The sequence below is a fragment of the Entelurus aequoreus genome, linkage group LG26 (genome assembly GCF_033978785.1).
Source record: "Entelurus aequoreus isolate RoL-2023_Sb linkage group LG26, RoL_Eaeq_v1.1, whole genome shotgun sequence".
In the NCBI taxonomy this organism is placed as follows: domain Eukaryota; kingdom Metazoa; phylum Chordata; class Actinopteri; order Syngnathiformes; family Syngnathidae; genus Entelurus; species Entelurus aequoreus.
This window is the reverse complement of record NC_084756.1, coordinates 8,887,773-8,904,506: the sequence shown is the minus strand read 5'-3', so window position 1 is coordinate 8,904,506 and position 16,734 is coordinate 8,887,773. Positions and strand designations below refer to the sequence as shown.

The 16,734-nt window shown below is 38.6% G+C and overlaps 1 protein-coding gene across 9 annotated transcripts in view; it reads right to left on the bottom strand.

The window, feature by feature from the left end:
• arhgap9 (Rho GTPase activating protein 9) overlaps nt 1-16,734 on the bottom strand; it is a 144,837-nt gene that overhangs the window by 39,817 nt on the left and 88,286 nt on the right. For 7 of the 9 annotated variants that reach the window (XM_062038039.1, XM_062038040.1, XM_062038033.1 and 4 more), the window contains 5 exons: nt 14,769-14,837; nt 7,137-7,283; nt 6,975-7,061; nt 4,413-4,474; nt 4,140-4,227 (listed from right to left, as the gene is read on the bottom strand). In XM_062038039.1, coding sequence (XP_061894023.1) covers nt 4,140-4,227; nt 4,413-4,474; nt 6,975-7,061; nt 7,137-7,283; nt 14,769-14,837 — 453 coding nt within the window. The remainder of the gene's footprint in view (nt 1-4,139; nt 4,228-4,412; nt 4,475-6,974; nt 7,062-7,136; nt 7,284-14,768; nt 14,838-16,734) is intronic. The other 2 variants (XM_062038035.1, XM_062038038.1) reach the window with 1 other exon arrangement.

Below are 16,734 nucleotides of genomic sequence, written 5' to 3'. Positions count from 1 at the left end.
TTATTATGCGTAGTGCACTTTAAATAATTTCGACCATATCTAGGAATTGATATGACAGGAATTTTTAGATTGTTTGCCACCTCAGTAAAATGCATGTCCACCTCTGACACAGAAAAAACATTATGTGAGTTGTATATTATTCTAAGAGAATTGCTATGTGTTTCAATCAATCAATCAATGCAAGGAATTTAGGGATTTCACCATCTACGGTCCGTAATATCATCAAAAGGTTCAGAGAATCTGGAGAAATCACTGCACGTAAGCGGTGATATTAGGGACATTCGATTCCTCACGCGGTACCGCATCAAAACGCGACATCAGTGTGTAAAGGATACTTCAGAAAACCATTGTCAGCAACTACAATTTGTCGCTACATCTGTAAGTGCAAGGTAAAACTATACTATGCAAAGCTAAAGCCCTTTATCAACAACACCCAGAAACGCTTCTCTGGGCCCCAGCTCATCTAAGATGGACTGATGCAAAGTGGTCTGATGAGTCCATATTTCAAGTTGTTTTTGGAAACTGTGGACGCCGTGTCCTCCGGACCAAAGAGGAAAAGAACCATCCGGATTGTTTTGGGGGCAAAGTTGAAAAAGACTGAGAAAGTTGAGGAAAGCTCATCAGACACTTATTTGGAACATCCCACAGGTGAACAGGCTAATTGGGAACAGGTGGGTGCCATGATTGGGTATAAAAGTAGATTCCATGAAATTCTCAGTCATTCCCAAACAAGGACGGGGCGAGGGTCACCACTTTGTCAACAAATGCGTGAGCAAATTGTTTAAGAACAACATTTCTCAACCAGCTGTTGCAAGGAATTTAGGGATTTCACCATCTAGGCAAGGCAAGGCAAGGCAACTTTATTTGTATAGCACTTTTCATACACAAGGCAGACTCATAGTGCTTCACAGACAACAAAGTGAAATGAAAGAAAATAAAAGCAAAATTAAAATGCAGACAATAAAAATAAAAACAGTGTGGACGTTAAAAGTTAAAAGATTAAAAGATTTAGCTGAAAGCTAAGGTGAACATAAAAGTTTTCAGTCTAGTTTTAAAAGTAGTCAGAGTTGGGGAAAGTCTGACATCTTCAGGAAGTTTATTCCAGCTATTTGTTGCATAGTGACTGAATGATGATCTCCCTTGATTTGAGTTTACTCTGGGAACCGCTCTAACAGATTGGTCTCAGAAGATCTTAGTGATCTAGAGGGCTTATATAGTGGGAGCATATCGGTGATATACTTCAGCCTTAGACCATGTAGTGATTTATATGTGAGCAGGAGGATTTTGAAATCTATTCTCTGATGTACAGGGAGCCAATGTAAGGATTTAAGAATTGCTGTAATGTGCTCACATTTTTTGGTCTTTGTTAGAACTCTAGCAGCAGCGTTCTGAACCAGCTGTAGCTGCCTGACAGTTTTTTTGGGAAGACCTGCAAGGAGACCATTACAATAGTCTAGCCTACTGGTAATAAAGGCATGTACAAGTTTTTCAAAGTCTTGAGCTGACATGAGCCCTCTAAGTCTTTTTACATTTTTGAGGTGATAGTAGGCCGATTTTGTTACTGATTTGATGTGACTGTCGAAATGTAAATCAGAATCTAAAAAAACCCCAAGATTTCTGGCATTATTCGAGGTTTTCAGGGACAGTGATTGAAGGTGTTGGATGACTTTAAACCTTTCTTTTTTAGCACCAAAAACAATTATCTCAGTTTTATCTTCATTTAGTTGTTATTTTGCATGATTTGTCCTAGTGGGAGCATATAGATGTTAAATAAAGTCGGCCCCAAGATTGAACCTTGGGGGACTCCACACGTTACGTTGGTTGGTTCTGATACAAAGTCACCAATGGAAACAAAATAGTTTCTATCTTGTAGATATGACTTGAACCAGCTTAAAACTGTGCCTGAGATCCCCACCCAGTTTTCCAACCTGTCCAAAAGTATTGAGTGGTCGACAGTGTCAAATGCAGCACTGAGGTCCAAAAGCATTAATACTGAAGTTTTGCCAGAGTCTGTGTTTAGACAGATGTCATTTATAACTTTAAGAAGGGCCGTCTCTGTGCTATGAAGAGGTCGAAATCCTGACTGGAAGTTGTTGTGGCAGCCAGTAGAAGCCAAGAAGTGATTTAGTTGTTGGAGGACAACTTTCTCAATTATTTTACTTATGAATGGTAGATTTGAAATTGGTCTGTAGTTGTTGATAATAGAGGCATCTAGGCTCCGCTTTTTAGAAGAGGTTTAATGACTGCAGTTTTGAAAGCCTTCGGGAAATTGCCCGATTGAATAGAATTATTAACTATTTGCAATACGTCTGTTAATAGGCAGTCAAAAACATTCTTAAAGAAGTTGGTAGGTAAAACATCAAGGCAGCAGGTGGATGACTTTAGAGCTGTCACCGTTTACCGTCTACGGTCCGTAATATCATCAAAAGGTTCAGAGAATCTGGAGAAATCACTGCACGTAAGCGATGGTATTACGGACATTCGATCCCTCAGGCGGTACTGCATCAAAACGTGACATTAGTGTGTAAAGGATATCACCACATGGGCTCAGGAACACTTCAAAAAAACATTGACAGTAGCTACAGTTGGTCGCTACATCTGTAAGTGCAAGTTAAAACTCTACTATGCAAAGCGAAAGCCATTTATCAACAACACCCAGAAATGCCGATGGCTTGCTGGGCCTGAGCTCATCTAAGATGGACTGATACAAAGTGGAAAAGTGTTCTGTGGTCTGACGAGTCCACATTTCAAGTTGTTTTTGGAAACTGTGGACGCTGTGTCCTCCGGACCAAAGAGGAAAAGAACCAACCGGGTTGTTCTGGGGGCAAAGTTGAAAAAGACTGAGAAAGTTGAGGAATGCTCATCAAACACTTATTTGGAACATCCCACAGGTGAACAGGCTAATTGGGAACAGGTGGATGCCATGATTGGGTATAAAAGCAGATTCCATGAAATGCTCAGTCATTCACAAACAAGGACGGGGCGAGGGTCACCACTTTGTCAACAAATGCGTGAGCAAATTGTTTAAGAACAACATTTCTCAACCAGCTGTTGCAAGGAACTTAGGGATTTCACCATCTACAGTCTGTAATATCATCAAAAGGTTCAGAGAATCTGGAGAAATCACTGTACGTAAGCGATGGTATTATGGACTTTCGATGCCTCAGGTGGTACCGCATCAAAACGCGACATTAGTGTGTAAAGGATACTTCAGAAAACCACTGTCAGTAACTACAGTTTGTCGCTACATCTGTAAGTGCAAGTTAAAACTCTACTATGCAAAGCGAAAGACATTTATCAACAACACCCAGAAATGCCGCCGGCTTCGCTGGGCCCGAGCTCATCTAAGATGGACTGATGCAAAGTGGACAAGTGTTCTGCGGTCTGACGAGTCCACATTTCAAGTTGTTTTTGGAAACTGTGGACGTCGTGTCCTCCAGAAAAACGAGGAAAAGAACCATCCGGATTGCTCTCGGCGCAAAGTTGAAAAGCCAGCATCTGTGATGGTATGGGGTGTATTAGTGCCCAAGGCATGGGTAACTTACACATCGGTGAAGGCACCATTAATGCTGAAAGGTACATACAGGTTTTGGAGCAACATATGTTGCCATCCAAGCAACGTAATCATGGACGCCCCTGCTTATTTCAGCAAGACAATGCCAAGCCACGTGTTACATCAACGTGGCTTCATAGTAAAAGAGTGCGGGTACTAGACTGGCCTGCCTGTAGTCCAGACCTGTCTCCCATTGAAAATGTGTGGGGAAATATGAAGACTAAAATACGACAATGGAGACTGTTGAACAACTTAAGCTGTACATCAAGCAAGAATGGGAAATATTTAAAAATGTGTCTCCTCAGTTCCCAAACGTTTACTGCGTGTTGTTAAAAGGAAAGGCCATGTAACACAGTGGTAAAAATGCCCCTGTGACAACAATTTTGCAATGTGTTGCTGCCATTAAATTATAAGATAATGATTATTTGCAAAAAAACATTACGTTTCTCAGTGTGAACATTAAATATCTTGTCTTTGCAGTCTATTCAATTGAATATAGGTTGAAAAGGATTTGCAAGTCATTGTATTCTGTTTTCATTCACGATTTACACAACGTGACAACTTCAATGCTTGAGTGAGCTTTTACCCAGCTTGAAGGCGTCTGGGATTTGGGATCTTTGAAGAAAACTAGACTGTTCCCCACCAGCACCACCCAGGATGGACTCCAGTTTTTCCTACAACACAACACAACACACATATGTACATTTCACACTGGGTCCTTCAAGTCAATGTATAACTCAACATAACACTGTTATTACTGTAATATATAATTATTACTATATAATATATATTACTACTATATATTATATATTATTTACTACTATATAAATATAATTAACTTCACAGACTTGAGAGTCACCTGAGTTTCCGGCCTCCTTCTGCAATCTTGGTCTTGTTCAAGAGTCCGGCTTTCTCCAACTCCTGCAAATATCCATTTTTATTTTGTGTTGCAAAGGTGTGATTAATGTGATTAAAACATGTCATCATTTGATAGCACTGCTCTAAATACACTGAGGAGATTACAGGAACAACACTTTTTAGTTACAGACGCCATTGTGTCTCCGATGCAGCTCCAAAGCATTCACACAATAATAATAAATAGATGGATTTTGGTGTAGAAAACCATATGTGTGAATGATTTGGAGCATTCACACAATAATAAGTTTAAATAGATGAATTTTGTTGTAGAAAACCATATGTGTGTATGCTTTGGAGCATTCACACAATAAATAGATGAATTTTGGTGTAGATAACCATTTGTGTGAATGCTTTGGAGCATTCACACAATACATAGATTAATTTTGCTGTAGAAAACCACATGTGTGAATGCTTTGGAACATTCACACAATAATAAGTTTAAATAGATGAATTTTGTTGTAGAAAACCATATGTGTGTATGCTTTGGAGCATTCACACAATACATAGATGAATTTTGGTGTAGAAAACCATATGTGTGTATGCTTTGGAGTATTCACACAATAAATAGATGAATTTTGGTGTAGAGAACCATTTGTGTGAATGCTTTGGAGCATTCACACAATACATAGATGAATTTTGCTGTAGAAAACCATATGTGTGAATGATTTGGATCATTCACACAATAATAAGTTTAAATAGATGAATTTTGTTGTAGAAAACAATATGTGTGAATGCTTTGGAGCATTCACACAATACATAGATTAATTTTGGTGTAGAAAACCATATGTGTGTATGCTTTGGAGCATTCACACAATAAATAGATGAATTTTGGTGTAGAGAACCATATGTGTGAATGCTTTGGAACATTCACACAATACATAGATGAATTTTGCTGTAGAAAACCGTGTGTGTATGCTTTGGAGCATTCACACAATAAATAGATTAATTTTGGTGTAGAAAACCATATGTGTGAATGCTTTGGAACATTCACACAATAAATAGATGGATTCTGGTATAGAAAACCATATGTACGAATGCTCTCCAGCATTCACACAATAATAATAATAATAAATAGATTAATTTTGGTGTAGACAACCATATGTGTGTATGCTTTGGAGCATTCACACAATAAATAGATGGATTTTGGTGTAGAGAACCATATAAGTGAATGCTTTGGAGCATTCACACAATACATAGATTAATTTTGCTGTATAAATCCATGTGTGTATGCTTTGGAGCATTCACACAATACATAGATTCATTTTGGTGTAGAAAACCATATGTGTGAATGCTTTGGAACATTCACACAATAAATAGATGGATTCTGGTATAGAAAGCCGTATGTGCGAATGCTTTGGAGCATTCACACAATAATAATAATAAATAGATTAATGTTGGTGTAGAAAACCATATGTGTGTATGCTTTGGAGCATTCACACAATAAATAGATGAATTTTGGTGTATATAACCATATAAGTGAATGCTTTGGAGCATTCACACAATAATAATAATAAATAGATTAATTTTGGTGTAGAAAACCATGTGTGTGTATGCTTTGGAGCATTCACACAATAAATAGATGAATTTTGGTGTATAGAACCATATAAGTGAATGCTTTGGAGCATTCACACAATAAATAGATGCATTTTGGTGTAGAGAACCATATAAGTGAATGCTTTGGAGCATTCACACAATACATAGATTAATTTTGCTGTAGAAAACCATGTGTGTATGCTTTGGAGCATTCACACAATAAATAGATTAATTTTGGTGTCGAAAACCCTATGTGTGAATGCATTGGAACATTCACACAATAAATAGATGGATTCTGGTATAGAACACCATACGTGTGAATGCTTTGGAGCGTTCACACAATAATAATAATAATAAAAATAAATACATTAATTTTGTTGTAGAAAACCGTATGTGTGAATGCTTTGGAGCATTCAAAACATAATATGTTTAAATAGATGAATTTTGTTGTAGAAAACCGTATGTGTGAATGCTTTGGAGCATTCAAAACATAATATGTTTAAATAGATGAATTTTGTTGTAGAAAACCGTATGTGTGAATGCTTTGGAGCATTCAAAACATAATATGTTTAAATAGATGAATTTTGTTGTAGAAAACCGTATGTGTGAATGCTTTGGAGCATTCACACAATAATAATAATAATAAAAATAAATAGATGAATTTTGTTGTAGAAAACCGTATGTGTGTGAATGCTCCAAAGCATTCACACAATAACATCTGAATACAAATGAATTTATTGTATTTTTCCGATCGGCCGAGGGCCAACGGAAAAAACGAGCTGCGGGCTGAAATTGGCCCCCGGATCGTACTTTGGACACCACTGGCTTAGTGTGTTGTCCTTCTCAATTTTGCCTCACCCAGTAGGAGGGACAAGCTGTCCTACTCCCCATTTGATGTACAGAACGGACAGAAGAGAGGGTAAATAAGGGTTGGATGTGCAAAGTACGGTAAGAGGTGACATTTTCTTACCGGTGTGCCGCCTTCTCCGTCTGGCGAGCTCTCGGGAGAGGGCGGCTCCACGACGATGTTGGTCACGTTGCACGGGTAGTCTCTGCACTGTTGGACGTGCAGAAAGAGCGGTCAGGGCGGGACGTGGCTGCTGTCCTTCTGCATGATCTGCACACTTCCTACCTGGCCATTCTCTGGCAGGATCATGGACTGTGAGTGTGAGAGCGGCTGCCTGGCGTCATGCAGGGCGGCACAGTCCTGACAGTGGGTGTCGGCCTTGGCCTGTACCATCGTGCAAATGGTGTCAGAGGAGGCGGCACGCTGCATGCTCTTTACGACAAACAGGCCACAGTGTGAACAGGCGAGGTGAAACAGACAAATACTGCGGGAAATTAAGGAAGTATTTTGCAGATAAGCAGACTTCTGCAGAGTGCAATATGGGAACACAATATTGCAGGGTTGTGCCCCTCAAGCCAAGCTTACAATTTATTTGATTTGCCATAACATCAACATAATATAGCCACGGGGTTTTAGCAAATCTAATTTAATGCTTTTTATTGCCGGTTTTAATGCCACTTTAAAAAAAATGAATGCCCACGTCCTACTAATATAGTTATTATATACAGTTGTGGTCAAAAGTTTACATACACTTGTAAAGAACATAATGTCATGGCTGTGTTGAGTTTCCAATCATTTCTACAAATCTTTTTTTTTTGTGATAGAGTGATTGGAGCACATACTTGTTGGTCACAAAAAACATCCATGAAGTTTGGTTCATTTATGAATTTATTATGGGTCTACTGAAAATGTGAGCAAATCTGCTGGGTCAAAAGTATAAATACAGCAATGTTAATATTTGCTTACATGTCCCTTGGCAAGTTGCACTGCAATAAGGTGCTTTTGATAGCCATCCACAAGCTTCTGCTTGAATTTTTGACCACTCCTCTTGGCAAAATTGGTGCAGTTCAGCTAAATTTGTTGATTTTCTGACATGGACTTGTTTCTTCAGCATTGTCCACACGTTTAAGTCAGTACTTTGGGAATGCCATTCTAAAACCTTCATTCTAGCCTGATTTAGCCATTCCTTTACCACTTTTGATGTGTGTTTGGGGTCATTGTCCTGTTGGAACACCCAACTGCGCCCAAGATCCACCACCACCACCATGCTTGACGGTAGGATTGGTGTTCTTGGGATTAAAGGCCTCACATTTTCTCCTCCAAACATATTGCTGGGTATTGTGGCCAAACAGCTCAATTTTTTGTTTCATCTGACCACATAACTTTCCTCCATAAAGTCTTATCTGTGTTCACGTGATGTCAGATGAAACAAAAATTGAGCTGTTTGGCCACAATACCCAGCAATATGTTTGGAGGGAAAAAAATGAGGCCTTTAATCCCAGAAACACCATTCATACCGTCAAGCATGGTGGTGGTAGTATTATGCTCTGGGCCTGTTTTGCTGCCAATGGAACTGGTGCAGAGAGTAAATGGGACAATGAAAAAGGAGGATTACCTCCAAATTCTTCAGGACAACCTAAAATCATCAGCCCGGAGGTTGGGTCTTGGGCGCAGTTGGGTGTTCCAATAGGACAATGAACCCAAAACACACGTCAAAAGTGGTAAAGGAATGGCTAAATCATGCTAGAATTAAGGTTTTAGAATGGCCTTCCCAAAGACCTGACTTAAACGTGTGGACAATGCTGAAGAAACAAGTCCATATCAGATAACCAACACATTTAGCTGAACTGCACCAATTTTGTCAAGAGGAGTGGTCAAAAACTCAAGCAGAAGCTTGTGGATGGCTACCAAAAGTGCGTTATTGCAGTGAAACTTGCCAAGGGACATTAAAAAACAAACAAAAAAAACAACAAGATTTTATGGTAAAAACAAACAAACTGGCAGCTCTGTTGCTTGAATTGTACAGCTAAAAACAGTTGTATTTTTTCTCCATTCCATTTTTTTCAATTTTGTTATATGCTGTAAAAAAAGACACTGATTTTACTGTAAAATTCTGGTGACTGAGCAGCCAGTTTTTAAAGTAAAATTTAAATATTTCTTTGCAGCTTATGTAAAAAAATATAGTGTTAATTTCCGATTGTTAAAAGTAGCCCTCTGAGGGCAATCATAACTGTGATGTGGCCCTCAATGAAAACCAGTTTGACACCCCTGCTCTAGTGAATTAGAATTTGCCCACGAGACTGTTTTATTTGATCATTTATTTTTATTTATTTATTTTTCAGTAGTGGTAGCATCAGTTGACAGTTTTGGTGGCAACAGCAGAAGTTGCTTTGTTGGTCATCTCAAATACATTTTGCACCGTTAACTGCTGCTTTCCTTTAATCACCGACTTGTGATTAGCTTAAATTCAAGCAGAAGCTTGTGGATGGCTACCAAAAGTGCCTTATTGCAGTGAAACTTGCCAAGGGACATGTAAGCAAATATTAACATTGCTGTATGTATACTTTTGACCCAGCACATTTGCTCACATTTTCAGTAGACCCATAATAAATTCATAAAAGAACCAAACTTCATGAATGTTTTTTGTGACCAACAAGCATGTTCTCCGAACACTCTATCACAAAAAAAATAAGAGTTGTAGAAACGATTGGAAACTCAAGACAGCCATGATATTATGTTCTTTACACTAACAAGTGTATGTAAACTTTTGAACACGACTGTAGCTTTCCAAGCATGCAGTGTTCTGACTTCGAGCACCGGCTGCAGACGATAGTCAATTAAAAGGTTCTGTCTGTCAATCATCACACTGTACTTTTAATCAGATTTATTTTTGGGAATTTTGCCTCTCATTCACAATCTCTACGTAAGACAAGAACATATGTTTCTCTTTTTTATATGCATTTTAAATAGGGATGTGAAAATTCCTTTACCGGCTCTCAATTTAGTGGAATTGCGGGAGTGCACTATCCACTTTAGCCGCCATTCCAATTTTGGAAAGTGGCGCTTTCCCTCATTTTCAGCAGACTGCATTGCAAAATGATTAACCCCTCCTCTTCCTCTTATGCGAGATCCACCCAGGAATGGGGCCTTTCCTACTGTACCTTGTTGCATCAAATAATATTGAGTTAAGAGCTGCATTTGCATGCTTTTTTTTTCCCGTCAAAATTTAGATACATTAATCAATAAAGATGAAATAAAGTTGATGCACATTCTTTCCAGGCAACAGCAGGCCACAAATAATAATGTGGCCCCCGAGTTTGACACCTGTGGTGTAGATTGTCAGTCATCAGGTCATGTAATCCACAAAGGTTGAATGGAGGCAACTGGACTCTTCTGAAATGTCTTCAGCAAACAAGAAGAATCCAGTTGCCTCCATTCAACCTTTGTGGATATTATAAAATCCTTTAACACAAATAAAAAAAAGCCCAAATAATAAGGTTGACCAGCTTTGCAAGGTGTCCCTCATTTTTTTCAGGGACTTGGCAACCCTATTTACTGTATATGTGCTCTTTACAACTTGCATACAATTGTAAGGTTTCATTCAGAAGCAGCCATTATTAAGTACTTTTCCCCAGTTCCCGTAACCTACTTTCAACGATGCACCGTGTATACGTACTGTATATCTCCCTACTAATGTTTGCCATCTTTCATGCAAGGCGGATTAAAGCATTAAGTCCCAAATCTTCTCCCCCTGCTAAGAGGAGGCCTTTTAGAAGAGACTTTACACCAAATGCACACACACTCCATTGTGATGCAACAATGTTGCACTAAGAGCTGCTTGGGTAACAGCATGAGTTGCTATTTCACCACCTTAATATGCATAGATGCTGATCTCCTGGAAACTAAAACGCGTAGAGTTGGCATTAATTTAATGTATTCTGCAGTAATACAGTGGAGATGCCCTTCATGCAAATCTAATAATAAGAGTTCATGAGGAGAGTATTTCTCCTTAAAATCCCTTTTTTTTTGTGCTGACAAGACTTCTCACAGCAAAGGACACAAAGTACAGTGTTACCTCAGTCATCCACAAGCTATTTTTACCATAAGTAATATTGTAAATTCAATAAATCCAACACAAAAATATTAAAACTAGGCTGTCGGAGTTAATGCGTGTAATTAATCACAAATAAATATCATAGTAATCATGTATAAACGCAGATTAATTTCTCCCGTATCTCTTGGACTTGATCAAATTGTCTCTTATTTCAATTGACTTTTGCTGTTTTGACGGGATGCTCAGGTTCTGGAGAACCTGCTGGTCCTGATGGAACGTTTGCTGCTGGATACTCGAGGGACTCTTTGGAGAAGTGGAGGGTCGTGTGTCTGGCGAATCTTTCCGCCCAAGACATTGAAGATATCTTCCTATCTATCTACAAACCCCGTTTCCATATGAGTTGGGAAATTGTGTTAGATGTAAATATAAATGGAATACAATGATTTGCAAATCCTTTTCAACCCATATTCAGTTGAATATGCTACAAAGACAACATATTTGATGTTCAAACTGATAAACATTTTTTTTTTTTGCAAATAATCATTAACTTTAGAATTTGATGCCAGCAACACGTGACAAAGAAGTTGGGAAAGGTGGCAATAAATACTGATAAAGTTGAGGAATGCTCATCAAACACTTATTTGGAACATCCCACAGGTGAACAGGCAAATTGGGAACAGGTGGGTGCCATGATTGGGTATAAAAGTAGATTCCATGAAATGCTCAGTCATTCACAAACAAGGATGGGGCGAGGGTCACCACTTTGTCAACAAATGCGTGAGCAAATTGTTGAACAGTTTAAGAAAAACCTTTCTCAACCAGCTGTTGCAAGGAATTTAGGGATTTCACCATCTACGGTCCGTAATATCATCAAAGGGTTCAGAGAATCTGGAGAAATCACTGCACGTAAGCAGCTAAGCCCGTGACCTTCGATCCCTCAGGCTGTACTGCATCAACAAGCGACATCAGTGTGTAAAGGATATCACCACATGGGCTCAGGAACACTTCAGAAACCCACTGTCAGTAACTACAGTTGGTGGCTACATCTGTAAGTGCAAGTTAAAACTCTCCTATGCAAGGCGAAAACCGTTTATCAACAACACCCAGATACGCCGTCGGCTTCGCTGGGCCTGAGCTCATCTAAGATGGACTGATACAAAGTGGAAAAGAGTTCTGTGGTCTGACGAGTCCACATTTCAAATTGTTTTTGGAAACTGTGGAAGTCGTGTCCTCCGGACCAAAGAGGAAAAGAACCATCCGGATTGCTATAGGCGCAAAGTTGAAAAGCCAGCATCTGTGATGGTATGGGGGTGTATTAGTGCCCAAGACATGGGTAACTTACACATCTGTGAAGTTGCCATTAATGCTGAAAGGTACATACAGGTTTTGGAGCAACATATGTTGCCATCCAAGCAATGTTACCATGGACGCCCCTGCTTATTTCAGCAAGACAATGCCAAGCCACGTTACATCAACGTGGCTTCATAGTAAAAGAGTGCGGGTACTAGACTGGCCTGCCTGTAGTCCAGACCTGTCTCCCATTGAAAATGTGTGGCGCATTATGAATCCTAAAATACCACAACGGAGACCCCCGGACTGTTGAACAACTTAAGCTGTACATCAAGCAAGAATGGGAAAGAATTCCACCTGAGAAGCTTCAAAAATGTGTCTTCTCAGTTCCCAAACGTTTACTGAGTGTTGTTAAAAGGAAAGGCCATGTTACACAGTGGTGAACATTCCCTTTCCCAACTACTTTGGCACGTGCTGCAGCCATGAAATTCTAAGTTAATTATTATTTGCAAAAAAATAAATAAAGTTTATGAGTTTGAATATCAAATATCTTGTCTTTGTAGTGCATTCAATTGAATATGAGTTGAAAAGGATTTGCAAATCATTGTATTCCGTTTATATTTACATCTAACACAATTTCCCAACTCATATGGAAACGGGGTTTGTATTTGGAATTCTGATAACATGTCGTCTGCTGTTTGGATTGGTCTATCGACAAATTCGGGAGTCGATGGCAGCTGTTCAAGGAGTCCAAGGCCTGGGTGAGCTGTGGACACTCAGACTTTGGGCGATTTCTGAATTGAATCACAAATTGGATAACATCTCGGAGAAGCATTCCACTCTGCAAGGCACATTTATGATCAATTTGAGAGCCAGAACGGACAACTGCAGCAGACAAACCATTGGAATGTGTTTGCCCGCCCTAACCAAAACAATCCTTATCTACAATTCTGCTCCTTCTGCATTGAGCCCTGGCAGGGTCATGCGGTAAACACCCCGGCGTGACAATTGCGGCGAAAAACGCTCTGATATCCCTTCCCTCTTCTTCAAAGACACCTGGGATGTTGACTCTGTTTTTATGATAACGAACGGAGCGACTTCCAGGCTTATGGACAAAACACGCACCTGCTGACTACTATTACACAAATATGCACACATACACCACCACCTGCTTCACCCCCCTTGGTATAATGCACTACAGAGCAGCACCCTGATGGCTGTGCTTTGGGTGAAGATGCTTTGGGATGCTACAGTCGTGGTCAAAAGTTTACATACACTTGTAAAGAACATAATGGCATGGCTGTCTTGAGTTTCCAATAATTTTTACAACTCTTATTTTTTTGTGATAGAGTGATTGGAGCACATACTTGTTGGTCACAAAAAACATTCATGAAGTTTGCTTCTTTTATGAATTTATTATGGGTCTACTGAAAATGTGAGCAAATGTGCTGGGTCAAAAGTATACATACAGAAATGTTAATATTTGCTTACATGTCCCTTGGCAAGTTTCACTGCAATAAGGCACTTTTGGTAGCCACCCACAAGCTTCTGGTGGAATTTGTGACCACTCCTCTTGACAAAATTGATGCAGTTCAGCTGTGTTGGTTTTCTGGAATGGACTTGTTTCTTCAGCATTATCCACACGTTTAAGTGAGAACTTTGGGAAGGCCATTCTAAAACCTTCATTCTAGCCTGATTTAGCCATTCCTTTACCACTTTTGACGTGTGTTTGGGGTCATTGTCCTGTTGGAACACCCAACTGCGCCCAAGACCCAACCTCCGGGCTGATGATTTTAGGTTGCCCTGAAGAATTTGGAGGTAATCCTCCTTTTTCATTGTCCCATTTACTCTCTGTAAAGCACCAGTTCCATTGGCAGCAAAACAGAGTATAATACTACCACCATGCTTGACGGTAGGTATGGTGTTCCTGGGATTAAAGGTCTGACCATTTCTCCTCCAAACATATTGCTGGGTATTGTGGCCAAACAGCTCAATTTTTGTTTCATCTGACATCACATGGACAAAGATAAGACCTTCTGGAGGAAACGCAAGACCGCCATGACATTATTCTTTACAAGTGTATGTAAACTTTTGACCACGGCTGTATGTGCAAACAGTGAGGACAATCCAACTGGAAACAAAGGTTGCATATAAATATACCCCAAAATAAAAACAAAGTCATTTGCATATATTGTAGCAATTAATCTACAGCCACAATATTTCAGGAGGTTGCCCACAGCCACAGCCGGAGCTATTGGAGACCCTGATGGTTGTTTGCAATTGTATACCACATGTCAGGCAACTATATTTTGTGATTAATTGAATGGAAGCATTAATTATACATTTACGGCAGATGTCATGTCACTTGATGAACGTATAGACTTTTCATTATTCATGTAGCTTCTCAAGCAGTGACAACTTCAAGGCTGCAAAACCAAAGTTCAAAGAAGCCTTTTTTGAAGCCCCCCCCCCCCGCTGTGGTGGGAAGACATCACACTCCTCTTTTTAGTCAAGGTGGCAGGCAAGGTGATTCCTTTTGGCGAAGAAAGTGTGTGAAAAGAAAAGATGTTTACCTGTTTCACTCGCCAGCTGCCGCAGTCTCTGTTGCGCTGGTGGCTCCCAAACAGGAAGTCAGGTGCAAGCTTAACGAGGAGAAAAGAGACAGGAAGCAGTTTACACCAGGGGATATGAGCAGAGCTCGAATTTAACCGCTGCACCGCGGCATTTGCCGTAATGACCAAAAAATTGACCGACATTTGCGGCAAGAACATGCCGTGACCGCCCTTGACTTTTTACTTGTTAATGGACAAGGGATGTAACAGTAAACGGTATAATGATCATTTGCGATAATTCCCGACGGTTAGTAATACCGTTTAATTTTTTCATTAACAAAAAAAACGTCATTTATTAATGCATTTTCGGCAACATGATGTGAGGCGCATGCGCACTAGCAGTGTTTGGCTGGATAATCATGGCGGACCAACTACACGGACTTTGCTGCGGAGATTTCCCCTCGGAGGAAACGGAGGCAAGTGCTTGGTTTAACGTCATTTTCCCTTGCTTTCCATCGTGCGTTTAAGAGCGCAATGCTGTGTTTAGATGGAGACAGGTGTGGACAATATTGGAGACACTTGTCCCCACACTAAAAGTACACAGCGAAGGAGAAAACTATTTGATGTTTTGCAGCAGGCGATGTGTCGTGAACGTTGTCACAACTTGTTTATAAAGTCGTTACTTTGTTTACTTGGATGGTCACTCCTCCTTTATTTAACTGCAAACTGTATCAGTGTTCCAATAACATCAATACTGGCTAAAATGTTAAGTCATCTCATCGAATTGAACGCAGGCTGTGAAGATTGTTTATTCGATGTGAGAGGTATCACTCTGGGTTTATTTGTTGTTGGCCAAACTGTTGTAATGAACCACTAGGGAGGCGTTGGAGAAGAACAGAGCTTGTTTATTGGACTTCATCTTCATTAGCAAAACTTATTTGTGTTTTATTTTTATATCAAAAAGTAAACACCAGATTTTTTTTACATTAATTGTGTTTTTTTCATGTCACTAAGGTGTTACTTCAAAAAACATTCATGTGACACATCATTTTGTTAATGTTTTATTGTGTATAGTTAATTACTATATGACATATTTCTGCTCAAACTCTTAATGGATCTGTCCCGATACATCATCTACATCTACATATAAATGTACATCACTTAAAAAAAAAAAAAACTCTATCAAAATGTAAAAATAGAGATAAAGGCATCATGTAATGACAAAAAGCTGACAAGTTGATGTTATTAAAGAATAAAATAATAATAATATTTGTCTATAAATATATGGAAAACGTTTATCTATAGTCTTTTTATTAGACATTACAAATGACATGATGGTATTACGTTCACACCCCAACACTGCTTTACTTAACAATCAGTAATAATGATTTCAATATTAATAACAATAATCTTAATTATTACTTTGGCCATAATTGGCAGCCCTAGATCTCATACATGAACACTATTATATATATATATATATATATATATATATATATATATATATATGTCTCTGGGTGTGTGTGCGTATATATATCTATATATCTATATATATATATATATATATATATATCTATATATATATATATATATATATATATATATATATATATATATATATATATATATATATATATATATACACACATATATATATATATATATATATATATATATATATATATATATATATATATATATATATATATATATATATATATACACACATATATATGTATATATATATATATTAGAGATGTTGGCAGGCCGATATTATCGGCCAATAAATGCGTTAAAATGTAATATCGGAAATTATCGGTATCAGGTTTTTGGGGTTTTTTTTGTTTTTGTTTTTTTAATTAAATCAACAAAAAAAAAACACAAGGTACACTTACAATTAGTGCACCAACCCAAAAAACCTTCCTCCCCCATTTACACTCATTCACACTCATTCAGACAAAAGTGTTGTTTCTTTCTGTTATTAATA